General features: G+C 39.3%; 3 protein-coding genes across 5 annotated transcripts; all 3 read left to right on the top strand.

Moving 5' to 3' along the window:
• Positions 1-92: 92 nt before the first annotated feature.
• Positions 93-13000, top strand: LOC135652370 (AP-4 complex subunit epsilon-like). The gene is made up of 11 exons (XM_065173225.1): positions 93-1294; positions 2293-2478; positions 2557-2772; positions 2847-2957; positions 4790-4987; positions 5097-5228; positions 6726-6782; positions 6880-6996; positions 10049-10126; positions 10971-11114; positions 11660-13000. Exons 1-11 carry the CDS (start codon positions 692-694, stop codon positions 12725-12727), a joined length of 2910 nt encoding a protein of 969 aa, XP_065029297.1. The 5' UTR covers positions 93-691; the 3' UTR covers positions 12728-13000.
• A 614-nt stretch (positions 13001-13614) lies between these two features.
• Positions 13615-15607, top strand: LOC103971523 (pentatricopeptide repeat-containing protein At5g18390, mitochondrial). Its single transcript, XM_009385556.3, has one exon. It carries the CDS (start codon positions 13644-13646, stop codon positions 15201-15203), a length of 1560 nt encoding a protein of 519 aa, XP_009383831.2. The 5' UTR covers positions 13615-13643; the 3' UTR covers positions 15204-15607.
• Positions 15608-17161: 1554 nt separating this feature from the next.
• On the top strand, positions 17162-22018 carry LOC135585950 (RGG repeats nuclear RNA binding protein A-like). Of its 3 annotated transcripts, XM_065172863.1 has the most exons (8): positions 17162-17573; positions 17696-18314; positions 19420-19534; positions 19870-20022; positions 20129-20191; positions 21160-21381; positions 21551-21674; positions 21771-22018. In XM_065172863.1, exons 1-7 carry the CDS (start codon positions 17384-17386, stop codon positions 21662-21664), a joined length of 1476 nt encoding a protein of 491 aa, XP_065028935.1. In that variant the 5' UTR covers positions 17162-17383; the 3' UTR covers positions 21665-21674; positions 21771-22018. The 3 variants fall into 3 exon arrangements, with proteins under 3 accessions (XP_065028935.1, XP_065028934.1, XP_065028936.1); XM_065172862.1 differs by having other exon boundaries at positions 21551-22018; XM_065172864.1 differs by lacking the exon at positions 20129-20191 and having other exon boundaries at positions 21551-22018.
• The last annotated feature ends 903 nt before the right edge of the window (positions 22019-22921 follow it).

Here is a 22921-nt window from a genome sequence, read left to right as displayed (position 1 = left end):
ACCACATTGGGTCCTCCTCCTCCACGATGATCATTGAAGGAACCCTAATGCTGTATCCTAATATAATATAATTAATCCTCCTTTCCATCCCTCTCGAAGTTTCCGAAAACACTTTGCTTGGAAGTCGGGCGAGTCCCAACGGAAGGCATCACGACGGGTGTGGAAGAAGCCTGATTCGACGAAGGAGACGAACCACTCGACGTCGACGGGAAAGGACGATCCATCGTCTCGGTCGAGGGGATGAGAGGAGGACTTGTCCAGGGATCTCCCAGCGGATTCGGGAGGATCGAGCAAGAGACGGAGGCGATCGGAGACATCCATCGTGTTCGTATCGACCCACGAAGCACGTGACTTGCGATGATGCGCCTTCGCCCCGCAGATCTTACCTTCCACTTCGATCGAAGTCCACCCACCAAATTAAACCGAAATAATTCGATGCTTTTTATTAACAAAATCGAATAAAAATCATTCGTTTTCTTCTTCCCCCATCTCTCTCTTTCTTTCTTTCTCTCTGGTTTTAGATCTCGATCTCGATCTGAATAGTGCTGCGCCAAGAAGACCGATCGCCGTTCGTGGGTGGGATTTATTTGCTCTGGATCTTGAGCGGAGAAGACCATAGGGTTTCGGATTCGCCGTGGTTCCGGATTGGGATCGGGGGGAATCCTCCCCCTCGTAGCAACGCAAAGCGTCGATGGAGCAGTTGAAGACGATCGGACGGGAGTTGGCGATTGGGTCCCATGGCGGATGGGGCCAGTCCAAGGAGTTCCTGGACCTGGTGAAGTCTATCGGGGAGGCGCGCTCCAAGGCGGAGGAGGACCGCATCATCCTCCGGGAGGTGGAGTCGCTCCGCCGCCGCATCGCCGAGCCCGACGTCCCCCGCCGCAAGATGAAGGAGTACATCATTCGCCTCGTCTACGCCGAGATGCTCGGCCATGACGCTTCCTTCGGCTACATCCACGCCGTCAAGATGACCCACGACGACGCGCTCCCCCTCAAGCGCACCGGCTACCTCGCCGTCACCCTCTTCCTCAGCGAGGACCACGACCTCATCATCCTCATCGTTAACACTATCCAGAAGGACCTCCGTTCTGACAACTACCTCGTCGTCTGCGCGGCCCTCGCTGCCGTCTGCAAGCTCATCAACGAGGAGACCATCCCGGCCGTCCTCCCCCAGGTCGTCGAGCTCCTCACGCACCCCAAGGAGGCCGTCCGCAAGAAGGCCGTCATGGCGCTCCACCGATTCTACCAGCGATCCCCGGCCTCAGTGTCCCACCTTGTCTCCAATTTCAGAAAGGCATGTTTTCTTTTTTACGCCCTTGCATTTGTTGTATTCGATTGCAATTTTTTTCCGAAGTTCTTGACATTCAATTTTCTGCACTTAGAAGGATTTCTGGTCGCTAAAAAGGTGCTTCCTTCGGCTTGTTGGTGATTTCTGGTTGTTATTTCTTTTTTGTTCCCCGGGATCTTATCCCTCCAACCAGCCTGCTTTGTTTCAGGAAAATTGTCTTGTTTGAGCCAATAAAAATACTAAACTGCTGTAACATTTCTGGCCTCGAATTGTTTATTAGCACTTGAAAAATACCTGAACAAGTGACTCTTGAAATTAGAATTTAATGACAAACCAACTGAAGTGGATTCAATTTTTAGAAAAGGAACCTTCCCTTGAGATTTGAGAAGCAATTAGACAGATTGAATGAGACAGACCACCATTATATGAAAAAGGGGTAGAGTTGATGTAAACAGCACAAACATGTATGCAGGAATTTCTATGCGCTTGGTTTTGTGGAAACTTACCCAGAGCTTCTTAATTCGATATTGACCTTACATACTAGCCCAAGCATTCTGCACCAGGCACAAAAGACAAAGAAAATTATTTGTTTACCTTGATAGTATAGCTCGATTGTAAAGGGAAATAATTGAATATCAGTCAGAGTAGAATGTAAGTGAAGAGGGAAAGAATTGGGCCAGACTCCGGGTTAATCTAGGCATGTTACAACCCGATGATTATATCTTGCTAAATCAAGTGAATTTCAGAACCTGGGTAAATTAAGCTTAGCTTGTTTTCTTAGATCATCACGTATGAAAGGGTTTCGATTATCTATCTGACTGTAATGTTTCTCTGACCATTAGATTTTATAATACCAGGCTTTTCCTTGACAAGCTACTTTACATACTATATCAATCTTCTTACAAATTTTTTTTTTGTAAACTTTGTTGATTATTTCTTCTACTCATGTCTGGCATGGCTTTCTGTGAGCTAATATTTTTATTTATTGATTGATTATGTTGCAGAGGCTATGTGATAATGATCCTGGAGTTATGGGTGCAACACTTTGTCCTCTGTTTGATCTCATTTGTGCAGATGTAAACTCATACAAGGATTTGGTTATCAGTTTTGTTGGCATTCTTAAGCAAGTAGCCGAAAGAAGGCTTCCAAAGACTTATGACTATCATCAAATGGCTGCTCCATTTATTCAGGTATTATGGCAGCTATGATACTTGAATCTCAGTACTTGTCACAGTTCTACATTGTTAGCTTGCTATTTTTCTTTACAGATAAAACTACTAAAGATTCTTGCACTGCTCGGGAATGGTGATAAGCAAGCAAGTGGACACATGTATAATGTCCTTGGAGACATTTTTAGGAAGTGTGAACAATCAAGCAACATTGGTAATGCTGTGCTATATGAAAGCATATGTTGTGTTTCATCAATCCATCCAAATGCTAAGTTACTGGAGGCTGCAGCAGAAGCTACTTCAAAGTTTTTGAAGGCATGTCTACCTTTTTATTTTTGGTTGATAATGGCATGCTTTGAGTTTCTTATTTCTGTCATTTTCGTGGGCAGAGTGATAGTCATAACCTCAAATACATGGGTGTCGATGCTCTTGGCAGACTGATCAGAATAAATCCAGATATTGCCGAAGAACACCAACTGGCTGTCATTGATTGCTTAGAGGTAATACTTCTCAAAAGAAACATGCTTTTTGGAGTTACACTACAACCTATGGTTACTAATCATAAGTTTGATAGAACTCATTGTATGCTCAATCCCCATGAAGAATTTAAACCCTAAACATTAAATTTTGGAAGAAAAACATATGTTACTTTTATTTAAATTAAAAATTCGTTGATCTTGCTAATCAATGTTGTTTGTCTACCTATGCGCTAAATCCACATGTAATCCTTTGTCCTAAGTTCTCAGTTCAGTAATATGGACCAGAAAGAAAGGGCCCATTTGCTTTACTTTGTTATGGGCCAGAAATCCATAGTGCTACATGTGATCAAGCATTCTTCATTTCCCAAAGGCAAGGATTCTGATGCTGTATTTCATGCACATGCTAGCCTTGGATTGGAAGTATCTTTTGCTGCATCAATCAATTGCACATTTAATAACTACTTCACAAAACAGAGATTATTTTATGTTTTCTTGATACACAATAAATGAAATAAATGCTTTGATTATTTCTATTATATCTAGATGTGTATAAAAATATATGTTCTTACAATTTAACTTTACATGATTATGTTTCGTATTTTGTATGATTTGATAAACACATGCCAAATCCTATATGATATTTAACGAAATCATCTGATAATTTGCCAATATTTTATGTTTCCAATATAACCTACTTAGGAAAACATTTTACTTGAAAAATATTTGACATATAATATAGAAGTTCACAATTTTATATCAGAGCATTACAAAATAAAACATTTAAATTAAGATTTGTGGAACAGAAAAGAAAATCAAGGATACAAGAAAAGTGTGAGACATGGAACTAAATAGTGACAGTCTTACTATCTGTTTCGTGGGGATAACTAGTCAGTTTTTTCATGCAGTGGAAAGAGATAAAAACAAGTATCTGTTTGCTACAAAAGCAACAATATCGAAACAAGATATAAGGTGTCTATTTGTATAATTGATTAATTTATTACAAGATTGTCTTTTAAAACTATTGTGTACAGAAATTGCATAGTATATAACAGTGATTTGCTTTGCAAAAGGTGTAACCAAGGTATATAGTTTCGAATAATACCGCCCGTATCGGACGGTACGTATCGGTTCGTTAGTTGATCGGTACATAGACCGCCAGTTACCGGATAGTGTATATATATATATATATTATTATTATTATTATTATTATTTTTTAAGCAACGTTGCCGAAAAAGGCAACGTCATGTCGCCTCGGTGATGTCGCCCCGTGTGGGAGAAGGAAAAAAAAAATTTTAAAGCTGACGTCGCCGAAAAAGGAGAGATATATATATATATATATATATATATATATATATATATATATATATATATATATTTTAAGTGACGTCGCCGAAAAAGGCAACGTCGCGTCGCCTCGGTGATGTTGCCCCGTGTGGGAGAAGGAAATTTTTTTTTTTTAAAGCTGACGTCGCCGAAAAAGGCGACATATATATATATATATATAAAATACCGAACGGTATACCGCTCGGTATACAGTATCGTACCATACCGAACGAATGTCGAAACGTCGGTACAATATGATATTTCAAACCTTGGGTGTAACAACAGTCAAAATGGAATAATAGGTGAATTTCTAGAGCAATCAGATGACTAAACAAGTCGTCGTTATAGTTAATTGTTATCCAGTATAGTTATTTACTCATGATCAAGCTTTCTTTGTTGTAGATCTATAGTATTTTGCTTTGAGCATGCCTATTGATGTTCTAGGTTTGCTAGTATGTGCTTGTGCACATGACTTTGCCACATATTTAAGAAATGATTGGACCAATTTGGTTTTAAATTCATTCCTACAGGATCCTGATGATACCCTAAAGCGCAAGACCTTTGAATTACTGTATAAAATGACAAAGTCTACTAATGTTGAAGTAATAGTTGGCCGTATGATTGAATACATGATAAACATCAGTGATAATCACTACAAAACAGAGATTGCCTCACGTTGTGTTGAGCTTGCTGAACAATTCGCACCAACCAATGAATGGTTTATTCAGGTAACTACTTCTAAACTCATATTGTTTAACTCTTACTGATTTACATATATTGTCTCATATTTCTGTAGCTCTCCAAATATTACCTCTGACAAGTTTATTTACTTCCCAGACCATGAATAAGGTCTTTGAGCATGCAGGTGATCTTGTAAATGTTAGAGTGGCACATAATTTAATGCGATTAATTGCTGAAGGATTTGGAGAGGATGACGAAGGTGCTGAAAGTCAGCTGAGGTCTTCAGCAGTAAGTATTTTCGTATTGTCATTATCTCTTTGTCAATGATGAAATATACTACCTCTGATATCGTGTCAGTGTTTGCTTCACTATTTGATAGGCTCTGGAAGAACATGTTCAACAAACTTTTCTAGAGTGTGAAGTGTTTACCTAGTAACTGTGTTGTAGACTGCTTATACGTTGATTTTGGTGAAGTCCAACAATTCAAGCTTCAGGAATGGAGAGTATTTTCATTGATCGCAAGCAGGGTACTTGATGTTGGAAAAAGTTCTCACAAGGTTTTGAAGGTCTTAATGAATTGCAAGTAATTAGATGCAATAATGCTGAACCTATTAAACCGACATTCGATGAGAGTAGCAGAAGTCACACAACTCAATTCCCTGTTGTTATCTTGACCTTTCCCTTCCATATTTGATATGTGGTGTCGTGTGATATCATGGTTTAGTCCCATATCAGAAATGAGCTTGGCTTATAAAGGCTTGATGGTACAAGATTATTAACTTGTTTTTAAGCTATTTGGACCAGCGGTTTTGGATCAATAAGTTAACAAGTCAGTTATTCTATTAGGTTGCATCATGACAAATGGTATTGGAGTCGACCTAGGATTCATTTAGTGAGGGCTTGAGTAGAATATGGCTACTCGTGGACAACGCTAGAGGGCACATCACAACAGAGAGTCATCATTGAGCTAGACCTCACATGCTGCATACTAGGGTTCGATTTAGTCTATATTGGTACTTAACGAGGATGTCAAATCCTTATATGAGGGAAATTGTAATACTTTGATTTAGTTCCACATTGAAAATGGACTATTTACTGGAGCCTAAGCATCTTGGGTCAGTGTTTCAGTTATTCCATCAGGCCAAGTCGTGGTAGTTTGGTTATGAAGTTCTCTTGATTGGTGTTCCAAGCTTCCAATAGCTGTTAGGCAACCCTCAAATCGCTAGTAGCATGTTGATTCATTAGCAAGCTATGTTATAGTCAGATAACTTGGAAAGATACTTTGGCATTCCAATTCGCCTTTTTTTTTTTGCCCAATTTGCAATTCTACTCTGTTTTTTCTTCTTTCACAATTTTTCTCTTCATATTTTTCATTTTGTTTCCGTCTTCCCATTTCTATCACGCATCACCTAGTTGGTTTAAATTATTACTAAAGGATATTGTATCCACTTTGAACCTTTTAAAGTTTATCTTTGAAAATTCAACATCATGCTTTGGGTATATATTCATAATAGTCTAGTCTATGGCATTAATTTGTGATGAATGAATGGGATTCAACATATGATATAACTTTCTCTAATTTTATCATTATGCTGGCTTTTTAAAAATTATGATTTCCCTTTTCACCATAAGTTCTTCAATTGAATTCAGATTACCAGTTTCACATGCTGTTCAGGTCAGTTTGGGTCAACAATGCCTGGGAATTAGTTACTAGTCTGACTAGGTTTCACCACAAGCATTAGGGGCCCAACTATCAAACTTTGGTCCTAACTTCTTTCTTTGCAGGTGGACTCATACTTGCGTATTCTTGGGGAACCGAAGCTTCCATCTCTGTTTTTACAAGTATTAATCTGTTTCTATTATTTTTATTTTTTATTATTTGTTTTAGCTCAGGAAATTCTCTTTCTTATAAATGTACTCATATTTTGCTTAACTATAGGTCATATGCTGGGTTCTGGGGGAATATGGGACTGCAGACGGGAAATATCCTTCTGCTTATATAATTGGAAAGTTATGTGATGTGACGGAGGCCCTTCTATGTGATGATACTGTCAAGGTATAACTTTTTAGTATGTTGTTGCTTAAGTTGAACATTTTGCTTGTGTCATTACAATATTCTAGCTGGTTTGTTCTCTTCTACTGTTCTGGAACATATTAGATATAAAGAAGAAACTGAGAATAACTAATCTACAGGATTGACTCCTGATTATATCTTGTTTTGAGGTCCACATGGATTAAGTTTTCATGCTCAAAGATTTTGTTATAGCAGTCCAATGATTAAGCTCACATTAGATTTTCGTGACGGACAGACAAGGGTTTGTTCAGCATTATCTAATAGAAATAGGAAACACTTGATTCATGATGAGTATTTAAACAATTAAGCTAGATCACCTATTAAATGGGAGGTTTTGAACTTGAGACTAAATGGAAGCAAATTCTTCTATGAAAAATTAGTGTAGTTGGGATGAGAGTGTTGAGGTGTTTTTATAAGAGTGGGATTACTAGGAAAGATAGAACAAGGAATATTTTCATCCTGACTTATGAAGTGGTCCCAATAGAGGATAAAACAATGGATAAACATTTAAAACAATATGAACATTGTCAAAGGAGATCTATAAATGCTATGATTAGAGAAGGTTAGTTGATTAGGATTAATGGTCCAGTGAAAGGCACACTGTAGTAGAAACAACAAAAAGAGATTTGAATGCTCTTGACCTAATTAGGGATATTATGGTACATAAAGTTAAATGGTGGAATAAAAATCTAGGTAGCTAACCCATATAATTAGCAAATTACGACTTCCTGTTGTCATAGTTAAGAAACAGGTCCTTTATCTCAATTGTCAAAGACAAATCCATAATTCAACTGCACATCCTTCATACTTGAGAAGATGAAGGTGATATCAATGAACAATCATCTGATAGCTGGTTAAATGTTGACCTTAGCATTTTATTGTAAATATTTTGCTTATTTTGAATGTCTGATGTTTGATTATTTGACAGACTTGTACTGTGTACTAGCAAGGTCATGATCCTAGGAGTCTTTATGCCTAGAGTCCTATTATATGACTTAGGCAGTTTAAAAGTAGGGGTGTGATGACAATTCAATGAAATTTGTGAAACGATGACCTAAAAATACACAAGATAACTCTATTATGTACACTCATTACGTAGTAGGGAATGTGAAGATAATGCAATGGACTTTGTGAAATAATTACCTAAAATATGCAAGTCAATAACTAAATGTACCTTGTGAAACATAGCTGAACTCTTCATGTGGCTTACCTTAAACAAATGAATTTGTTCTGGCTATAGTCAAGAAGAAATTAAGGAATAAATTTACTTACAGTTTCTGCAGTCATCCTGACAAAACCATAGATAATATCATATTCATTTGGCTTTTTTCTAAGAAAATTTGTTTTATCATTAAGAGTCATTTCCAACCAAAATTTCATTGGTCTGGATTACCTGTAGAAAAAAAAAGGCTCAAAGCCTCAAATTATCTTTTCCTGTGATGTTCATTTCCCGGTTCCTCACTGGAAACTTGTATATGTTAAGAAATCAAGTACAGGATCTTATCTCTGTAGCATCACTTCTTTCTCCTTTCCTTTCATCCTGGTTTAAGCTCTTTTGCCCCATTGTTGAAATTTGTTAAATAAAATCAAGCTGCTTGAAAATTTCTCATCTCAAGCCTTGGGATTAGACTTGAGAATGCTCATCAAAATAAGGAGTCAAACAGTCATTTGCTTTATATCAATCATGAACTTTGAAGCTTGAAGTTAATTTCTGGATCAGCTTGTTCGAATCAGCATTTGCCAGATTGGCAAGTTTAATTTATGATTGGACATAGACAACCATCTCCTTGTCAGTTTTTTGTATAAAAAAACATTGAAAACCTGCCAGAGTTCAGCTGGTGCAACCATCTTAAGCCAGTTTGGTTTGCCACTATGTAGTTTGTCAAAGGAAAAATAGTAAGAATTCTTAGAGGGAGAAAGAGGAAAATAGGAGGAGAAAGGGAAGAGGACTGAAGAAAATGGAAGCAGTGTAGAGACACGTACACACAGAGTGCAACAAACCTTGATCCTTGGTCATGAAGAGTGCAAAGGCAGCATTTTCCATACATCTTTTGCTTGGTTTCACTTTCAGTTATGGATGGGATGCAGAAATTTTGTTAGACGTTGCAATTGCTAGGGTCTGGTTTAATAATTGATCCATTCCGATCATGGTGCACATATAACAGCGTAATTCTGTAGTAGAGCTTTGGGTTTCAAAATGTGTACGTTCTGGTGATAGAATAAATTAGATGGAGTGACTTGCAGATTTTACCATGATATGAAAAAGAAAAGAAATGCACAAATTTTTTTAGAGAAATATGCAGCATATATATAGCAAAAGTTGTAATGAACCTTGTTTAGAGGAAAACATTTTTAAGCTCCCACAGGGAGTGCCTAGTGTTGTTACTTTGTTTGGCGTTAGAGGTGTGTCTACCTGCTTACTGATTTTAGACCTATTGCTGATTATCTGATCCTCTATTTACATATTTGACAAATTCCTGCGTTGGAGAGATTGATGTGGCATCAGTGACAATTGGGGTGTTATATTTGTGTGATACCAAAGCTTGATGAAGGCTTATGTCCTATTGCCTTTTGTTTTTTTATCAACATTTTATCATCTGGAAAAGAAAAATAGTGCCATGTAAACAGCTCCATTATGCTCATAATACATTGTTGTTTGTGCAACATATTGTCTTGTTAATATTATGACCTTACTTTTTATATTTTTTGTTGCTTATGAATGTGCTAGTTGCTTGAAGTGTGTTCATTTGCATTTTGTTGATATCTATTTCCAACAGTTAGGTAGGCTTGTGCAATATCAGCTATCGTAAAATTTTGTGCATTGAAGTTGCAGCAGGAAGGAAAGTCGATAAACTTGCTCCATTATGCTCATAGGGCATTATAGTTTGTGCAACATAGTGTCTTATTAATATTATGACCTTATTCATTTATCTTCTCGTCCCCACTTTCATTAATTTATTACTTAAGAATATGCTTAGTTGATTGAAGTGCCTTGATTTGCAATTTTGTGATGCTTTTTTCAACTGTTTGATAGGCTTATGCAATATCAGCCATCCTGAAAATTTGCGCATTTGAAATTGCTGAAGGAAGGAAAGTTGAAATGTTGCCTGAGGTAACTGATCTTGTATCACTCATTTTTTATCGGTCTTTATGACCTTGTTCTGTGTCTAGTCATTGAAGCTGAATTTGGTTGTTCATTGTTTCGTCAGACTGTGGGCTTATTTCCTACTTAGATCATTAAATTTTCTCTTAATATTGGAGGATGAATATTTTCTAGAATGCATGCATGTACTCGAATACATATATATCTATAGTTTCAAGTATCCAAGATAACTTTTTCTATGGATTCTAATGACCACATGCCTTTTTTTTTGGCTGTGATCTATATGTGATTTAGGTATTATGGATGCACATCAAAAGGCTACCTTGGACAGGGATGTTAAAGTTACTATATTGAAATCTTGCTAAGATAATGATAGGATATTTATTATTTTATAGTAAAATTCTTGTGCACCACCAGCTTTATATTTTGGACAGTTATTCATGTTTTTTTGTGCACCTCTAGATTTGCAAATTATTGCCTATGGAAGAACAACTTTTTATTTTACACCTAAATATTTGCATATTTACACTGGAAAACTTGAAAACTTGCAAAGGTTCCACTATAAAGTGTGTAAAGTTCCTCATCAGCTGGGTTGTCTCAGAGAGGCTTTTGAATGCGTACTAAATTAGTTCCTCAAACTTAGATGCGACCATTTTTTTCGTACTTCATAAGATTTTAAATATAGCTCGGCTTTGCTTTAAGGAACTCGAGAAATAAGATAGCAGAATATAAATGATCTGTTTTGATACTATCTGATATATGAAAATGTTGTTATTTGATTAAATTCTACATGGATTTCTATTTCACATATCTTTTTTTTCTAGCTTGTTTTAACTACTCATGGCCTTTGCAGTGTCAATCCCTAATTGATGAACTATCCACATCACATTCGACAGACTTACAGCAACGTGCATATGAGCTACAAGCATTGCTATGCTTAGAGAGTCGAGCTGTTGAAAGTGTCATGCCACTTGATGCTAGTTGTGAGGATATTGAGGTAATTTTATAGCAGTTTCCACATTGCCAGCCATATTTTGTTAGCGGGCATGACAGCATGGGTAATACCATTGTAAAGAATTTGTCTTATATTTTTTGGTTACTAGTGATCATGTGCTGTTCATGTTTTCAATATTTTGCATGCAATTCTTTAAGATGCCTAACAATAGGATGTAGAGGATATATGTACGGTTTGCTGAAAGAATTGCATTCTTGTTGCCCCCACTTGCTAGTGTGTTACTTTCACCTACTACCATTGGCTAAAATACGCTGAATGCTTAGACATATTTGGCTATTTTTTACATGTCCTGTCAAATCTTTTTGCAAAAAGCTTAAGTTGCCCTGAAAGTTATATGGCCCTCTAACTTTTAGCAAACTGCTGTCTGCCATTGGACCACAAATGTTGACATAATTAATTCTAGCTTTTTGTTATATTTATTAATCATCAGATACGTAGTATTTGTGTATTCTTAGCACTTCCATATCACTGTGTCTCATTGTTTCTCAGGCCATTCCAATATGCTGATAAAAATGTGGTTATTGCAGATTGACAAGAATCTCACTTTCTTGAAAGATTTTGTTCAACAATCCATTGAAAATGGTGCGACGCCTTACATTCCAGAGAGTGAACGGTCAGGCATGTCTAATGTTAGCAATTTCAAGAGCCAGTACCAGCATGAAGCTTCTAGCCATATGCTTAGGTTTGAGGCGTATGAGCTTCCAAGGCCCTCACCTGCACATGTGATCCCTCAGGTCTCAGTTCCAACACCAATTGCCGATCTTTTTCCAGTGCCTGAGACCACCTGCAATAGCGAAACTAGCCAGGCTTCTAAGCTACCATCAGTGGCTGGTGCCTCTTCTGCAGCTCATGGAATTAAGCTTCACCTTGATGGTGTTCAGAGGAGGTGGGGTAGGCCTACGTATTCATCTTCTTCTGGACCATCTAGTACAACCTCGACAGAGAAGACAACAAATGGGGTCACTCATATTGATGGGGTTGGCTCGCAATCACGTGATAAGTTGAATGAGTCAAGGAGACAACAGCCGGAAGTTTCAGCTGAAAAGCAAAAGTTAGCAGCTTCACTCTTTGGTGGTTCAGCTGGTAAAACTGAGAAGAAAGCAACATCGACCCAAAGGGCACCTAAGGGAAACACACGGAATGCTGAGAGACCAGGTGCGGCTAGATCCCGTAGTCCTGAAACATCCAAGGAAAAGGCTGCCCCTTCTGTCCCTGATCTACTTGATCTGGGTGAACCAAACCCTACCAGCACCACGATTGTCGATCCCTTTAAGCAGTTGGAAGGGCTTGTAGGGCCAACACCCATGCCATCACCGCTTGATAATTCTGTCAAAACTAGTGGTTTCGAAACGCCTGATCTGATGGCGGCAGCGTACACAGACCTACCTCCGAGTGGATCAAGCAGTGGTTCCCTAAGTTCCACTACTAGAGACATGTATTCGGTTGATAAAACCTCAAATACAGCAACAAGTGTGCCATCAATTAAGAAGGGCCCATTTCCGCAAGATTCCCTTCGAAAGGATGCAAGAGCAAGGCAGGTGGGTGTGACTCCAACAGGAAATAACCCTAACCTGTTCAAGGACTTGCTGGGCTGAAAAGAACATGATACTATTCTTGCTTTGTGGTACACATTGCATGGATCTTGATGATCGGCATTAAGGAGTTTGGCAGATTCTTTCAATCACATATATGAGGGAGCTCAATTCATCGTATCTGCTCCCTCCCAATGGTTTGGCCTAAGTGGAAGCATGTATGCTTGATGCACCTTCCTGGTGTAGAGCTGAAACTTTAATGCACATGAAAAGTGTCCCAAACATGGATGTAACGTTTGGTTTTGGGTTTATTTGACAGTTGAGCTTATTTTTTTTCTTCTTTTGTTCTTCCCCTTTGCACCTCTTGGTTCAACCCTAGTCAAAATCAATCCTAAATCATTCATTTCCTAACTGCTTCTGCAATTGTGCCTGTTTGCATCTGGTAATCATATTGTGCTGTCTCGACTTCCAATGAGCTGTGTGGGACAATCTCCCTTGTTATGTACAGGCATTCCAAATGATATGTTGTACATCGTCTTTTTCTTTTTGTCTTGGACAGAAACAAGATTAAAGTTCTGTTCCTATTTAGCAGGAAATTTCAAGTCATCATTCACATCTTGGACAAGATCACTCTGTTCAAAAACACGTTCTGGAATCACCATTTTGTTTATGGATGACCAAGTTATTGCATGTTCCATCAGAAAATTAGGAATGGGGATAATTTTTTTATTTTAATTAATTATAATAATCTTGAATGTAATTTACCTCTTTTTGATTTATTTCAAGGGGGCCTTTTTAATCTCTCTCTAGTAGTTTTCTTCATCATTTTCTTCCTTATATTCTCTTCGTCCTCAGTTACTATTCATTTCATTGAGCCATTGTCGTAAAGTCTTTATCTTTATATATATATATATATATATATATATATATATATATTCTGTTACCTTCTTACATTTTAGACATCTTTCTTAGAATCAACATGTCAACATATGGATCGGCTTTCAGAAGCCATGGACCGAGTCACGGCTCGAGTACAAGAACGCGATTTGGGTCCGAGTTTGATGTCGGACCGAGTTATATTGGTCGACCTTGGGCCGCCCTCTCCGCTTCTGCCTCCTCACGCCCCCACCCGATGCTCCGGTTCGTCCCCGTCCCGCTTATACGCCGCCGATCCTCGCCGCCGCCTTTTATTCGCCATCATCTGCCTCTCCTTCTGTCCCCTCTCCGCCACCTCGACACCCTCGCTCCTCCGGCGTTGCCTCTGCCCCGCTATCCCTCGGCGAAGGACGCTTACTTCGCTGTAGTCCACCACATCGCTGGCATCGTCCGCCGCGACTTCTACCTCGAGCGCACTCTCGGCCGCCTCCGCCTCCCCCCTCCCACCCCGGACCTCGTCCTCCGCGTCCTCCGCGCGGCCGCTCCCTCCACCCCCCTCCCCGCCCTACGCTTCTTCGCCTGGGCCCGCAGCACCTCCCCCTCCTACCGCCCCTCCGCCGCCGAGTTCGATGCCCTCATCCTCCCCCTCGCCCGCCACCGCCACTGGTCGCAGATGTGGTCCGTCGCCGCCGACATGCGCTCGCTGTCCCTCCCTCTCCTGCCCTCCACCTTCGCCTCCGTCATCGACGCCTACGGCCAAGCCGCTCTCCCCGATCTCGCTGTCGACGTCTTCAATCGCCTCCCCAAGTTCGACTGTCCCCAGACCACCGCCATCTACAATGCCCTCCTTTCCGCCCTCTGCCGCGTCGGCAACTTCCACGGCGCGTACGCCCTCATTCGCCGCATGGCCCGCAAGCAGGTCCCCCCCGACCGTCAGACCTTCTCTACCCTCGTCGATGCCTGGTGTGCCGCCGGTAAGCTCCGAGAAGCCCAGGACTTCCTCGAGGAGATGAACCGCCGCGGCTTCAAGCCCCCCGTCCGCGGCCGCGACCTGCTCATCGACGGCCTTGTCAACGCAGGGTGCCTCGAGGCAGCCAAGGAGATGGTGCGGCGGATGACGAAAGAAGGCGTCTTGCCGGACGTCACCACCTTCAATTCCCTTCTGGAGGCGGTCTGCAAATCCGGCGAGATCGATTTCTGCGTGGGATTGCTCCAGGACGCGAGCGAGTTGGGGCTCTGCCCGGATATCTCGACCTACAAGATCTTGATCCCGGCAGTGTCGAAGCTGGGGAAGATCGAGGAGGCCTTTAGGTTGTTCTACTGCGCCGTGGAGGACGGAAACAAGCCGTTTCCGAGCTTGTACGCGGCCATCATCAAGGCATTGTGCCGAGCAGGGAGATTCAGTGATGCGTTCGGTCTCTTCAAAGATATGAAGGTGAAGGGGCACCCGCCGAACCGGCCTGTATACACAATGCTTGTGAAAATGTGTGTTCGAGGTGGGAGGTTCGTGGAGGCAGCAAACTATTTGGTGGAGATGACGGAGATGGGGTTGGTGCCGATGCCACAGAGCTTCGACTCCGTGGTGGATGGACTGAAGCATTGTGGGAAGCACGAGCTTGCAAAGAGGCTGGAGCAGTTGGAGGTCTCGATCAGGGGCTACTGATCAACCAATTATAGGAGGGAACACATGGAGACAGAGCGTTCGATGAAATGCTCAGCCTGTCATCATGCATATGCTGCTCCGTCTTGTGTGTTCGATGAAATGCTGGGTTTGTCATCAAGAATAGGCCACCGACCAATTTACGAGGGAAGATTGAATTTTTCGCAAGACCTTCTTCCTCCTTGTATGGGTCACTCTGCTGTTCGATGAAATGCTCACGGCAGAGGCTCAGGCACCAACTGTTCGCTTGAAGGAAACCCAGGTGAACGCATGTCGGGATCTGATCGGTGCTGCACGTTCTTCCCTCGTCGAGGTGAACACATCTCGGGTGAGGCGTGAACTGTCTGTCCATAGCTGTAAGGAAATCAAGGTGAAGAATAATACATGTTAGCATCTGACCGGATCAAGATGGGTACGTATACAATATTTGTTTTTTTCTCTTTAAAATGCATGCTAATGGTCGGTATAGAAAACAAAAGAAGAATGAATTTGATACCAAAAATCTTGCTTTTTAACTAAATATTTGGCATATATATTATAAATGTTTTTAATTTAGTAGGGATATAGTGTTAAATGCAAAATTTAATATATATCTATTTTTTAGCTCGATATATATATATTTTTTACAACCAGTAAGTGATACTAAAATCTTTTAACTGTCAAGCTAACTGCCATTTCCTGCAAGTCCCACATTGACATTAAGATACTAAAAGTTAAATTTAAATATAAGTGTAAATTTAAATGGCTAAAGTAAACTTAATGTCTAGATAGTACATGGATTGTGCTAAAACCCCATGATGTCTCCTTAACATCATTATTATAACTATCCAGGATATATTTATTATTAATTTTGCTATCAGAATAATCATCAGAGGATATTTGTATCATTGGCAAAAATTTTACAATAATATATAAATAAAACTTGGATTCAGAGATGTAAATATGAAAATTGCTATATTATATCTGGAGATTAAGTCCCTCAAAATTAAGTCTAGATTATATATATATATATATATATAATATCTATCATAATTATTATCCAAAATATAATTGTATATCATAAAAAAGAGTGTAAATGATGATTAACGTTGACGGCGCTTATCTGCTATTGTATATTAGGGTTTAGATAGTATTAGTATAGAAGTTTAGTTAAATTGATGGGGGTCAGATATGGAAATCAAAGAGAGGGGTGTATTCGAAAATTATCTGTTTTTATTCACACTAGTTAGATAAAGTGAAAGAGCTATTTTCATTTATTCTAATGTTATTGGTTTTATCGATGAAAACATAAAAATAATAAGTAAAAAGATAATTTTAATGTTTTAATTATGTTTTCGATGATGACGAACGATGATGGTGTCATTGGGAGTCATGAGTGGTGATTATGGATAAGGAAAAAGAGTGATACTAAGAGGTGAGGCATCGACGTAGGTGTTAGTGCTCTACATTTGCGTCGTTACTTGACGACTGCATCGACGTCGACGTAGATGCAAAGCGACGAAAGAGTCGCTCGACATCGACATCAACAATGACAACGATACGAGGAAAAGTGACATCGTTCTATATCTATATCAATATCAACGTAATTGATGAAAAGCATCAACATCCGTGTTATCATCTCACCTCTCGTCATCGCTTTTCCTTCTCATCCACAACAATCACCCGTGATCCGTTTGTCATTATAAAATAACATAATTGGAACATTAAAATTATTATTTTTATACTCGTTGGTAAAATTCATGATATTAGGATAATTGAAGTTAGATATTTTATTTTTTTTAACTATAAAAATTTTAATATAAAATTTTAATTTTAAGAATCGAAATTTTAATATGTAAGTAATGAAATAATACGTAATTAGCCCCACCATAGTCTACGCGCTACGAGCCTAGACATCGACGTACGTCTGCGTCCGTGCGTCGCTCGTGTTCAAGTACTACAAAGTTCACACGAGCGAGGCGGTTCAGTGCTTTGGCTCCGAGAGTGAGAGAGAGAGAGAAGAGAGAGAGAGAGAGATCATTCGGCGGCGACCATGGAGGTTGAACTTGGGGCTAGGGTTACGTTCTGAAAGGAGGGAGAAAGGGAGAGAAAGAGAGGATTCCGGCGGTGGCGCCCGTGGAGCTTCCTCTTATGGCTACGGTTAGGGTTTGAAAGGAATAGGAGGGGGAAACTTCGAGGTTATCATGGCTCGACAGGACAATCCGTTCTCCCTCCTGGGCGACGACGACGATGGCGGCGATGTCGCAGCCCTCCTTCTGAAAGTCGAGGCCAAGATCTCGGCGGCGGCGGCGGCGGCGGGGGGTGTAGTGGTGGAAGAGAAACCGAAGAGCAGGACCGGCACCGATGGGTTCCTTTCTAAGCCTCTTCCCCCTGGTGAATTCATTCTCCATTTATCTTTCTCTTCGTTCAATTCTTCGACTTTGCTGCAAAATCATTGTTTCTCTTTAGGTTGTTAATTCCTTTTTTTCCCGAATCCCTCATTCTTTTTATTCCAGAGCGGATGGAGAGGGGTAGGGGGAGAGCCGGTCGTGGCCGTGGACTTGGGAGAACTGGATTTCGATCTGGTAGCACCGGTGGTGCTGATGATGATGCCGCCGTAAAGTTTGCGAGTGGGTACCTGAGGAGTTTTGGAAGTGATTCTGGTGGGCGTGGCCGGGGATATGCTGGTGGCAGAGGTGGAAGGGGGCGTGGAAGGGGAAGGGGCTTCCATGAGGGCCAGGGATTTGATAGTGCTGAGATGGAGATCCAGGGCAAGGGCGGAGATGGGCTGGATGAGAGGGACGACGCCCTCAGCAGATACGAACTTGTGGAGAACCGTGAGCCCAGATATGAGAGTAGGAAGTTTGGCGACGAGCAGAAGAGTTCAGGATGGGAGGAAAAGAATTTTGACAGTGACAACCGTCGCTTCAGAGGTGCTGAGGGCCGTGAAAGGAGGGGGTTTGATGGAGGCAAACATGGTTACAGAGGTGGTGTTAGCCAGAGGTATGTGGAGAGGGAGCCTGTCCTGGATGGGAAAAGTGATGGATGGAATGAGTCTCAAATTAAAGAGGATGCTCCCAAGGGGAAGGATCAAACTGAGAATAATGCGCTCACTGGTGATGATGCATCTGGATGGTATGCTTGTGCTTGTTGTATTTAACTGCTATATCATTGCAAGTGGAAGACATCCTTGCTTCTTAGCAAAGAATTATTTTACCTTCTCAAAGGATTTTCTAGCGCTAAAATGATGAAACACTGTCTGCTAATTACCAGAATGATTAATTTTTTTTGTTAATATCATCCTTGAGGCAAATAATGACCTTTGGTCATATTTTGCCTTTGTTTTTAATGAATATTTATTATGTTAATTTGCATAATAATCTTAGGTTAGAATAATCTTAATCAAGAGGTTTCAAGTATGCAGGATTTTTTTATGAAACACAAGCTAACATGAGCTGGAACATCCTGAGTGATCAACACAATTGTCACTTTTTCTTCACCTGGACTGTTTGCTTATGTTAAAATATTAATTTCCTTATTGGGTATTTTAAGATTTATTTTTTCGAAATTATTTTTTATTTTTAGGCATATTAGTCCTTTTGCTCAAATAGATTTAGTAAAGTGCCATGAGGAAATGTTCTATAGATCCACTTGTCATTACTGATTTTTGCACTTTCAGGTGATTGATTATTTGTGTGTTATTGGTTACTTTAAGATTTGTTTTTTTTTTTTTACTTATTTGTTGCAGATGTTTTCATTTTTAGGCATGTAAGTGTTTATGCTTAAATAGATGTAGTAAAGCAACACGAGGAAACGATCTATAGATCCACTTGCTCGTGCATTATTGTTTTTTGCACTTTTGGGTGATAGATTCCTTGTGTGTTATCTTTCTATCACTATATGCTGATTTGTTGTTGATTGAGCTTTTAGCAATGGTGGTTTTATCACTGCAAAAGAGCTGAAAAGAAGCATGTATGCATTTACCTCTTGCTTGAAGATAATATTTTTCAAGCAAATTTTTTTTTATTCTTTATACTTGTTTGTATTACCTCTTCTATTGTGATATTAATGATTACTATATTACAGCATGGCAGAATATCACATCAAAGGTTCTTTTGGTGCCATTACTGTCTCTTGTTTTCTGTTGATCTTAGATAACAACAAAATGGCTACTTGTGTTTTTCTCTTAACTCTCAGTGTTATATTCATAGTCAAATACATTGACTTAATTCTGGATCAGGAACCTGCCTGCAACTACCAATATCCCGAAGGGGGCAGAGGCAGACAATGCAGATCAGAAGCAATTGGTTGCTCAAGAGGCTCTTGTGGAGACTAATACCAAGGAAGAGGATAATGTATAGTGATTATTCATAACAAAACTAAGTTTTAGTTGCACTTTAAAATTAAGTAGAAGATATTTCTGTCAAAATGATAAGGATGTAATGTTGTGTTTTAGGTGCAAGGGTTGATTAATGGAATAAGTCTTGTTTCAGTTAGGGGTGAGGCTGTGAATATCTAACTGGCAGGGGCCTTGTGCTCTACGCCTTCTGTTTATTTTCTCTTATTCTAAGCTCATTATGTCTAATAACATGGTTACCATGTTGTTGCAGTTGTAGGATCTAAGTTGAGTTTTGTCACGGTTTGGGAGAATAATTACTATATTTCTAAAGGCTGCTTTCTTTATTTCCAGGAAATGACCCTCCATGAATATGCAAAGGTTCTTCAAGAGAAAAGAAAGGCTTTAGTTTCTCTGAAAATTGAAGAGAGAAAGGTGGTTGTTGACAAGGATTTTGAGAGTATGCAGCTCGTTGAGAGAAAGAAAGAAGACGATTTTATTAAACTGGTTAGCTCATATATATCGTGATTCTATTAAACTCGTTGCGATAGTAGTTCATTGACGTCTAGTTATTCTAGTTAACTTAAAAAGCACATACTCTGCTGGGTGGCAGAAAATTGAGAAGGAAAAGCTGAAGAAGAAGGATAATACTGAAAAAGAAGAAAAAGTTCGTAAGGTATAACTAGACCTGGTTATAGCCTTAGTTTCTTCTTTTTCCCCCTTTTTTGTTTTTTTATTCAATCTGTAGTTTGCCTTCTTTGAATCTTCACAGTTTTGGATATCATAGTACAATCAGGTGACTTTTTAGCTGTATAGATTTTTTTTTGTTTTTGTTTGAAGATTTCTTATGCAACTACTTACTGTTTATTATGGTTATATAAAATTACTGAACAAGATTAAAGGTGTATTTAAATATACACGACTATATTATAATCAAATAAAGAAGTAACAAAAACCAAGTGTCCCACATTGGAGATGTAACAATATATAACTGAGTTTGTGTGCATCTCCAATTAGGAATATGAGTTTACTTTTAATACTTTTAAGCATTTGCGTTTTGATTGTGTTTAGCCTATAAATGATACCATAAATGCTGTTTGATCTTTCTATATAATGTTATGCAACTTCTTACTCTGGCGGGTTTTGATTATTTCGATCTTTTCAAATTGATCTTCTGGTTTCTTCATCCAAAGTTGCTGCATGCTATTACTTGTTTTTTTTGCATGGACACTCTTTTATCTGATGTCCATCTTAGACATCCAATAAAAGGTGATGTTATATAGGGGAACTGACCTAAGTAATCACTGATAACTCATCGGGTGTACTTGTAATTTCTCCTTTGTTTAAAAACTCTTTTTTTACTTTTTCTTAAATGTTCTAGGTCACAGCAAAGAAACTGTTCTACAATCTGCGATCGATTTTATAGACCTACTATCTGTGTGCTAATATCTATTGGTTTATATCCATCTCCTCCTCCAATAGTATTAGTATATGTTTTTAGCAGACTTGTTTTAAGTACCGTGTACCTGCATATTATTAATATTACCTTATTTGCATCTAATTAGAAATGACAATGATCATGTCTGAATCATTCTTACCCATACTTAAGTTTGGTGGTTGTGATGAATTTTCTCTTTGTTGCAGTCGGTGAGCATAAACGAATTTCTAAAACCTGCGGAGGGAGAGAGGTACATTGGGCCGTCATCTGGTCGTGGACGTGGTTCTGGTGGGAGAGGTCGTGGTCGTGGAGATCGTGGTGGATATAGAGGTGGGTATTCGGGGCGGGGAGGCCATGGCCATGATGCTGCCACCGCACTCCATTTTGAGGATCCTGCCCAGTTTCCCCTTTTAGGGACTGCAGCCAAGGCATGATCTCATCGCATCGCTGAATCTTTATACTTGGCAGGATTAAGCACAGTTTCCTCTGAGGAAGTCTTTTATCTTTTGTCTGTCAATATTTTTTTTTGGCTTTTTTATTTTTATTTTTATTTTTATTTTCGTTATTATCTCCTGAGCTTTGTGCTCATGCACTCAGAAAGTGGGGATGGAATCTGTGATCTGTTTTCTTGGCCAAATGTTGAAACCATTGCTCAGCTGTGGGACCGAGGGCAAAAGGCATTATCCGTCTTCCTATTTGTTCTTCCTGTAGCCGTTTTGAGGTACACTTCAAATCCTTCATTCCTTGTTATTTCTATCATATGGTTTCCAAAGCCCTGAAGTAATTTGCGTCTGCTGTCTTGCACCTATGCCCGAAGCCGCCTTTATCGCAACACCACCTGTTTCTCGTCGCTGTCGCCCTCTGACGTTCTTTCTTTTCCTGGTTTCCTCTTCCTCTTATTCTCTTCGGTATAGATATGTCAATCCATTTATAGGTGTATCGAGAACAATGTCAATGCTCCTTGTTATTCTCCTGAGTAAGGTCGGGTGAAAGAAGTCCGTAAGTCAGATCCATTATTAGGTATCAGTTCCATATCAATAAAAATGTCAATGCTCTTTGTTTGTTTGTTTGTTCTCCTGATGCTTATAAGCTTAATCGGTGAGTCTTTGACATCTCCATACGCTCGTCTTCGTCTCACCTTTCCGGTCCAGTTTTGACGTCTCGACATAATTTTTGTTATACGCATTATATTTCATCCCTTGTCATTGCTATGCATGACAGTGGACATTTTGAGCTAAAATCTATTCCTCCTATGATTTCAAGTGAGGAAGGAGATGTGTGAATGTTATAAGAAGGGGAAAATGAGGAGAATGAAAAACATCTCTTTGAAGAAGGAAAAAAAAAAATAGAAGAGGATACTTTTTGATATTATAAAAAATAATGATATTTTTCATCATAACACCTCTAATAAATAAACATATTCAAACAATCAAAAGGAAGCACAAAATGTGAAATGCACATGTCATTATTATTATTTTTTTTACTGAAAAATAAAAAGGCATCCATCTCACCTTATGATTATAAGTGAGGAAGGAGAAAAATTAAGAAATAAGACGTTGAAAACAAGGGGAAAGATGAGGGGACTATAAAACATAAATCTCTGAGTAAAGGAGAGGATACATTTCTGATATTATGAAAAAACATCACGATATCTCTCTAACAAAACAGTCAAAAGGAAACATAGAATGAAATGTAATTGTTTAGAAAAAGTGATATATGATCAATGGAGGAGGCAGTAAAACATAATTTTGCAAGAACATAAAGAACAAAATAGAATTCTCTTGCAATATCCCATTTATTTCCAACGCAAAATAAAGTGGTATCGCATGTCAAACTCTAGACCCTTAATCATCAAGGCTGACATATAGCAGCGGTTCATGATGGTTGGTGTCTTGTTTTATCTTGCGATAGAAAAACTCGTGAAAGAGTTCTAAAAGAGTTCAATCCCTGACCTATGTTCAAAACTTT

The sequence above is a fragment of the Musa acuminata genome, chromosome BXJ3-11, assembly GCF_036884655.1.
Source record: "Musa acuminata AAA Group cultivar baxijiao chromosome BXJ3-11, Cavendish_Baxijiao_AAA, whole genome shotgun sequence".
Classification (NCBI taxonomy): Eukaryota; Viridiplantae; Streptophyta; class Magnoliopsida; order Zingiberales; family Musaceae; genus Musa; species Musa acuminata.
Note: the sequence above shows the minus strand (reverse complement) of the source record. Positions and strands in the feature narration are given on the sequence as shown.

What these genes read in the sequence shown, in the direction of transcription:
- LOC135652370 (XM_065173225.1), top strand. Translation starts at nt 692, where the DNA reads ATGGAGCAGTTGAAGACGATCGGACGGGAGTTGGCGATTGGGTCCCAT. An exon ending in CCAATGAATGGTTTATTCAG is followed by an intron (nt 4,988 to 5,096) that starts GTAACTACTTCT and finishes TTTACTTCCCAG; the next exon opens with ACCATGAATAAGGTCTTTGA. An exon ending in TATGTGATGATACTGTCAAG is followed by an intron (nt 6,997 to 10,048) that starts GTATAACTTTTT and finishes ACTGTTTGATAG; the next exon opens with GCTTATGCAATATCAGCCAT.
- LOC103971523 (XM_009385556.3), top strand. Translation starts at nt 13,644, where the DNA reads ATGTCAACATATGGATCGGCTTTCAGAAGCCATGGACCGAGTCACGGC.
- LOC135585950 (XM_065172863.1), top strand. Translation starts at nt 17,384, where the DNA reads ATGGCTCGACAGGACAATCCGTTCTCCCTCCTGGGCGACGACGACGAT. An exon ending in ATACCAAGGAAGAGGATAAT is followed by an intron (nt 19,535 to 19,869) that starts GTATAGTGATTA and finishes CTTTATTTCCAG; the next exon opens with GAAATGACCCTCCATGAATA. An exon ending in TTTTAGGGACTGCAGCCAAG is followed by an intron (nt 21,382 to 21,550) that starts GCATGATCTCAT and finishes TCATGCACTCAG; the next exon opens with AAAGTGGGGATGGAATCTGT.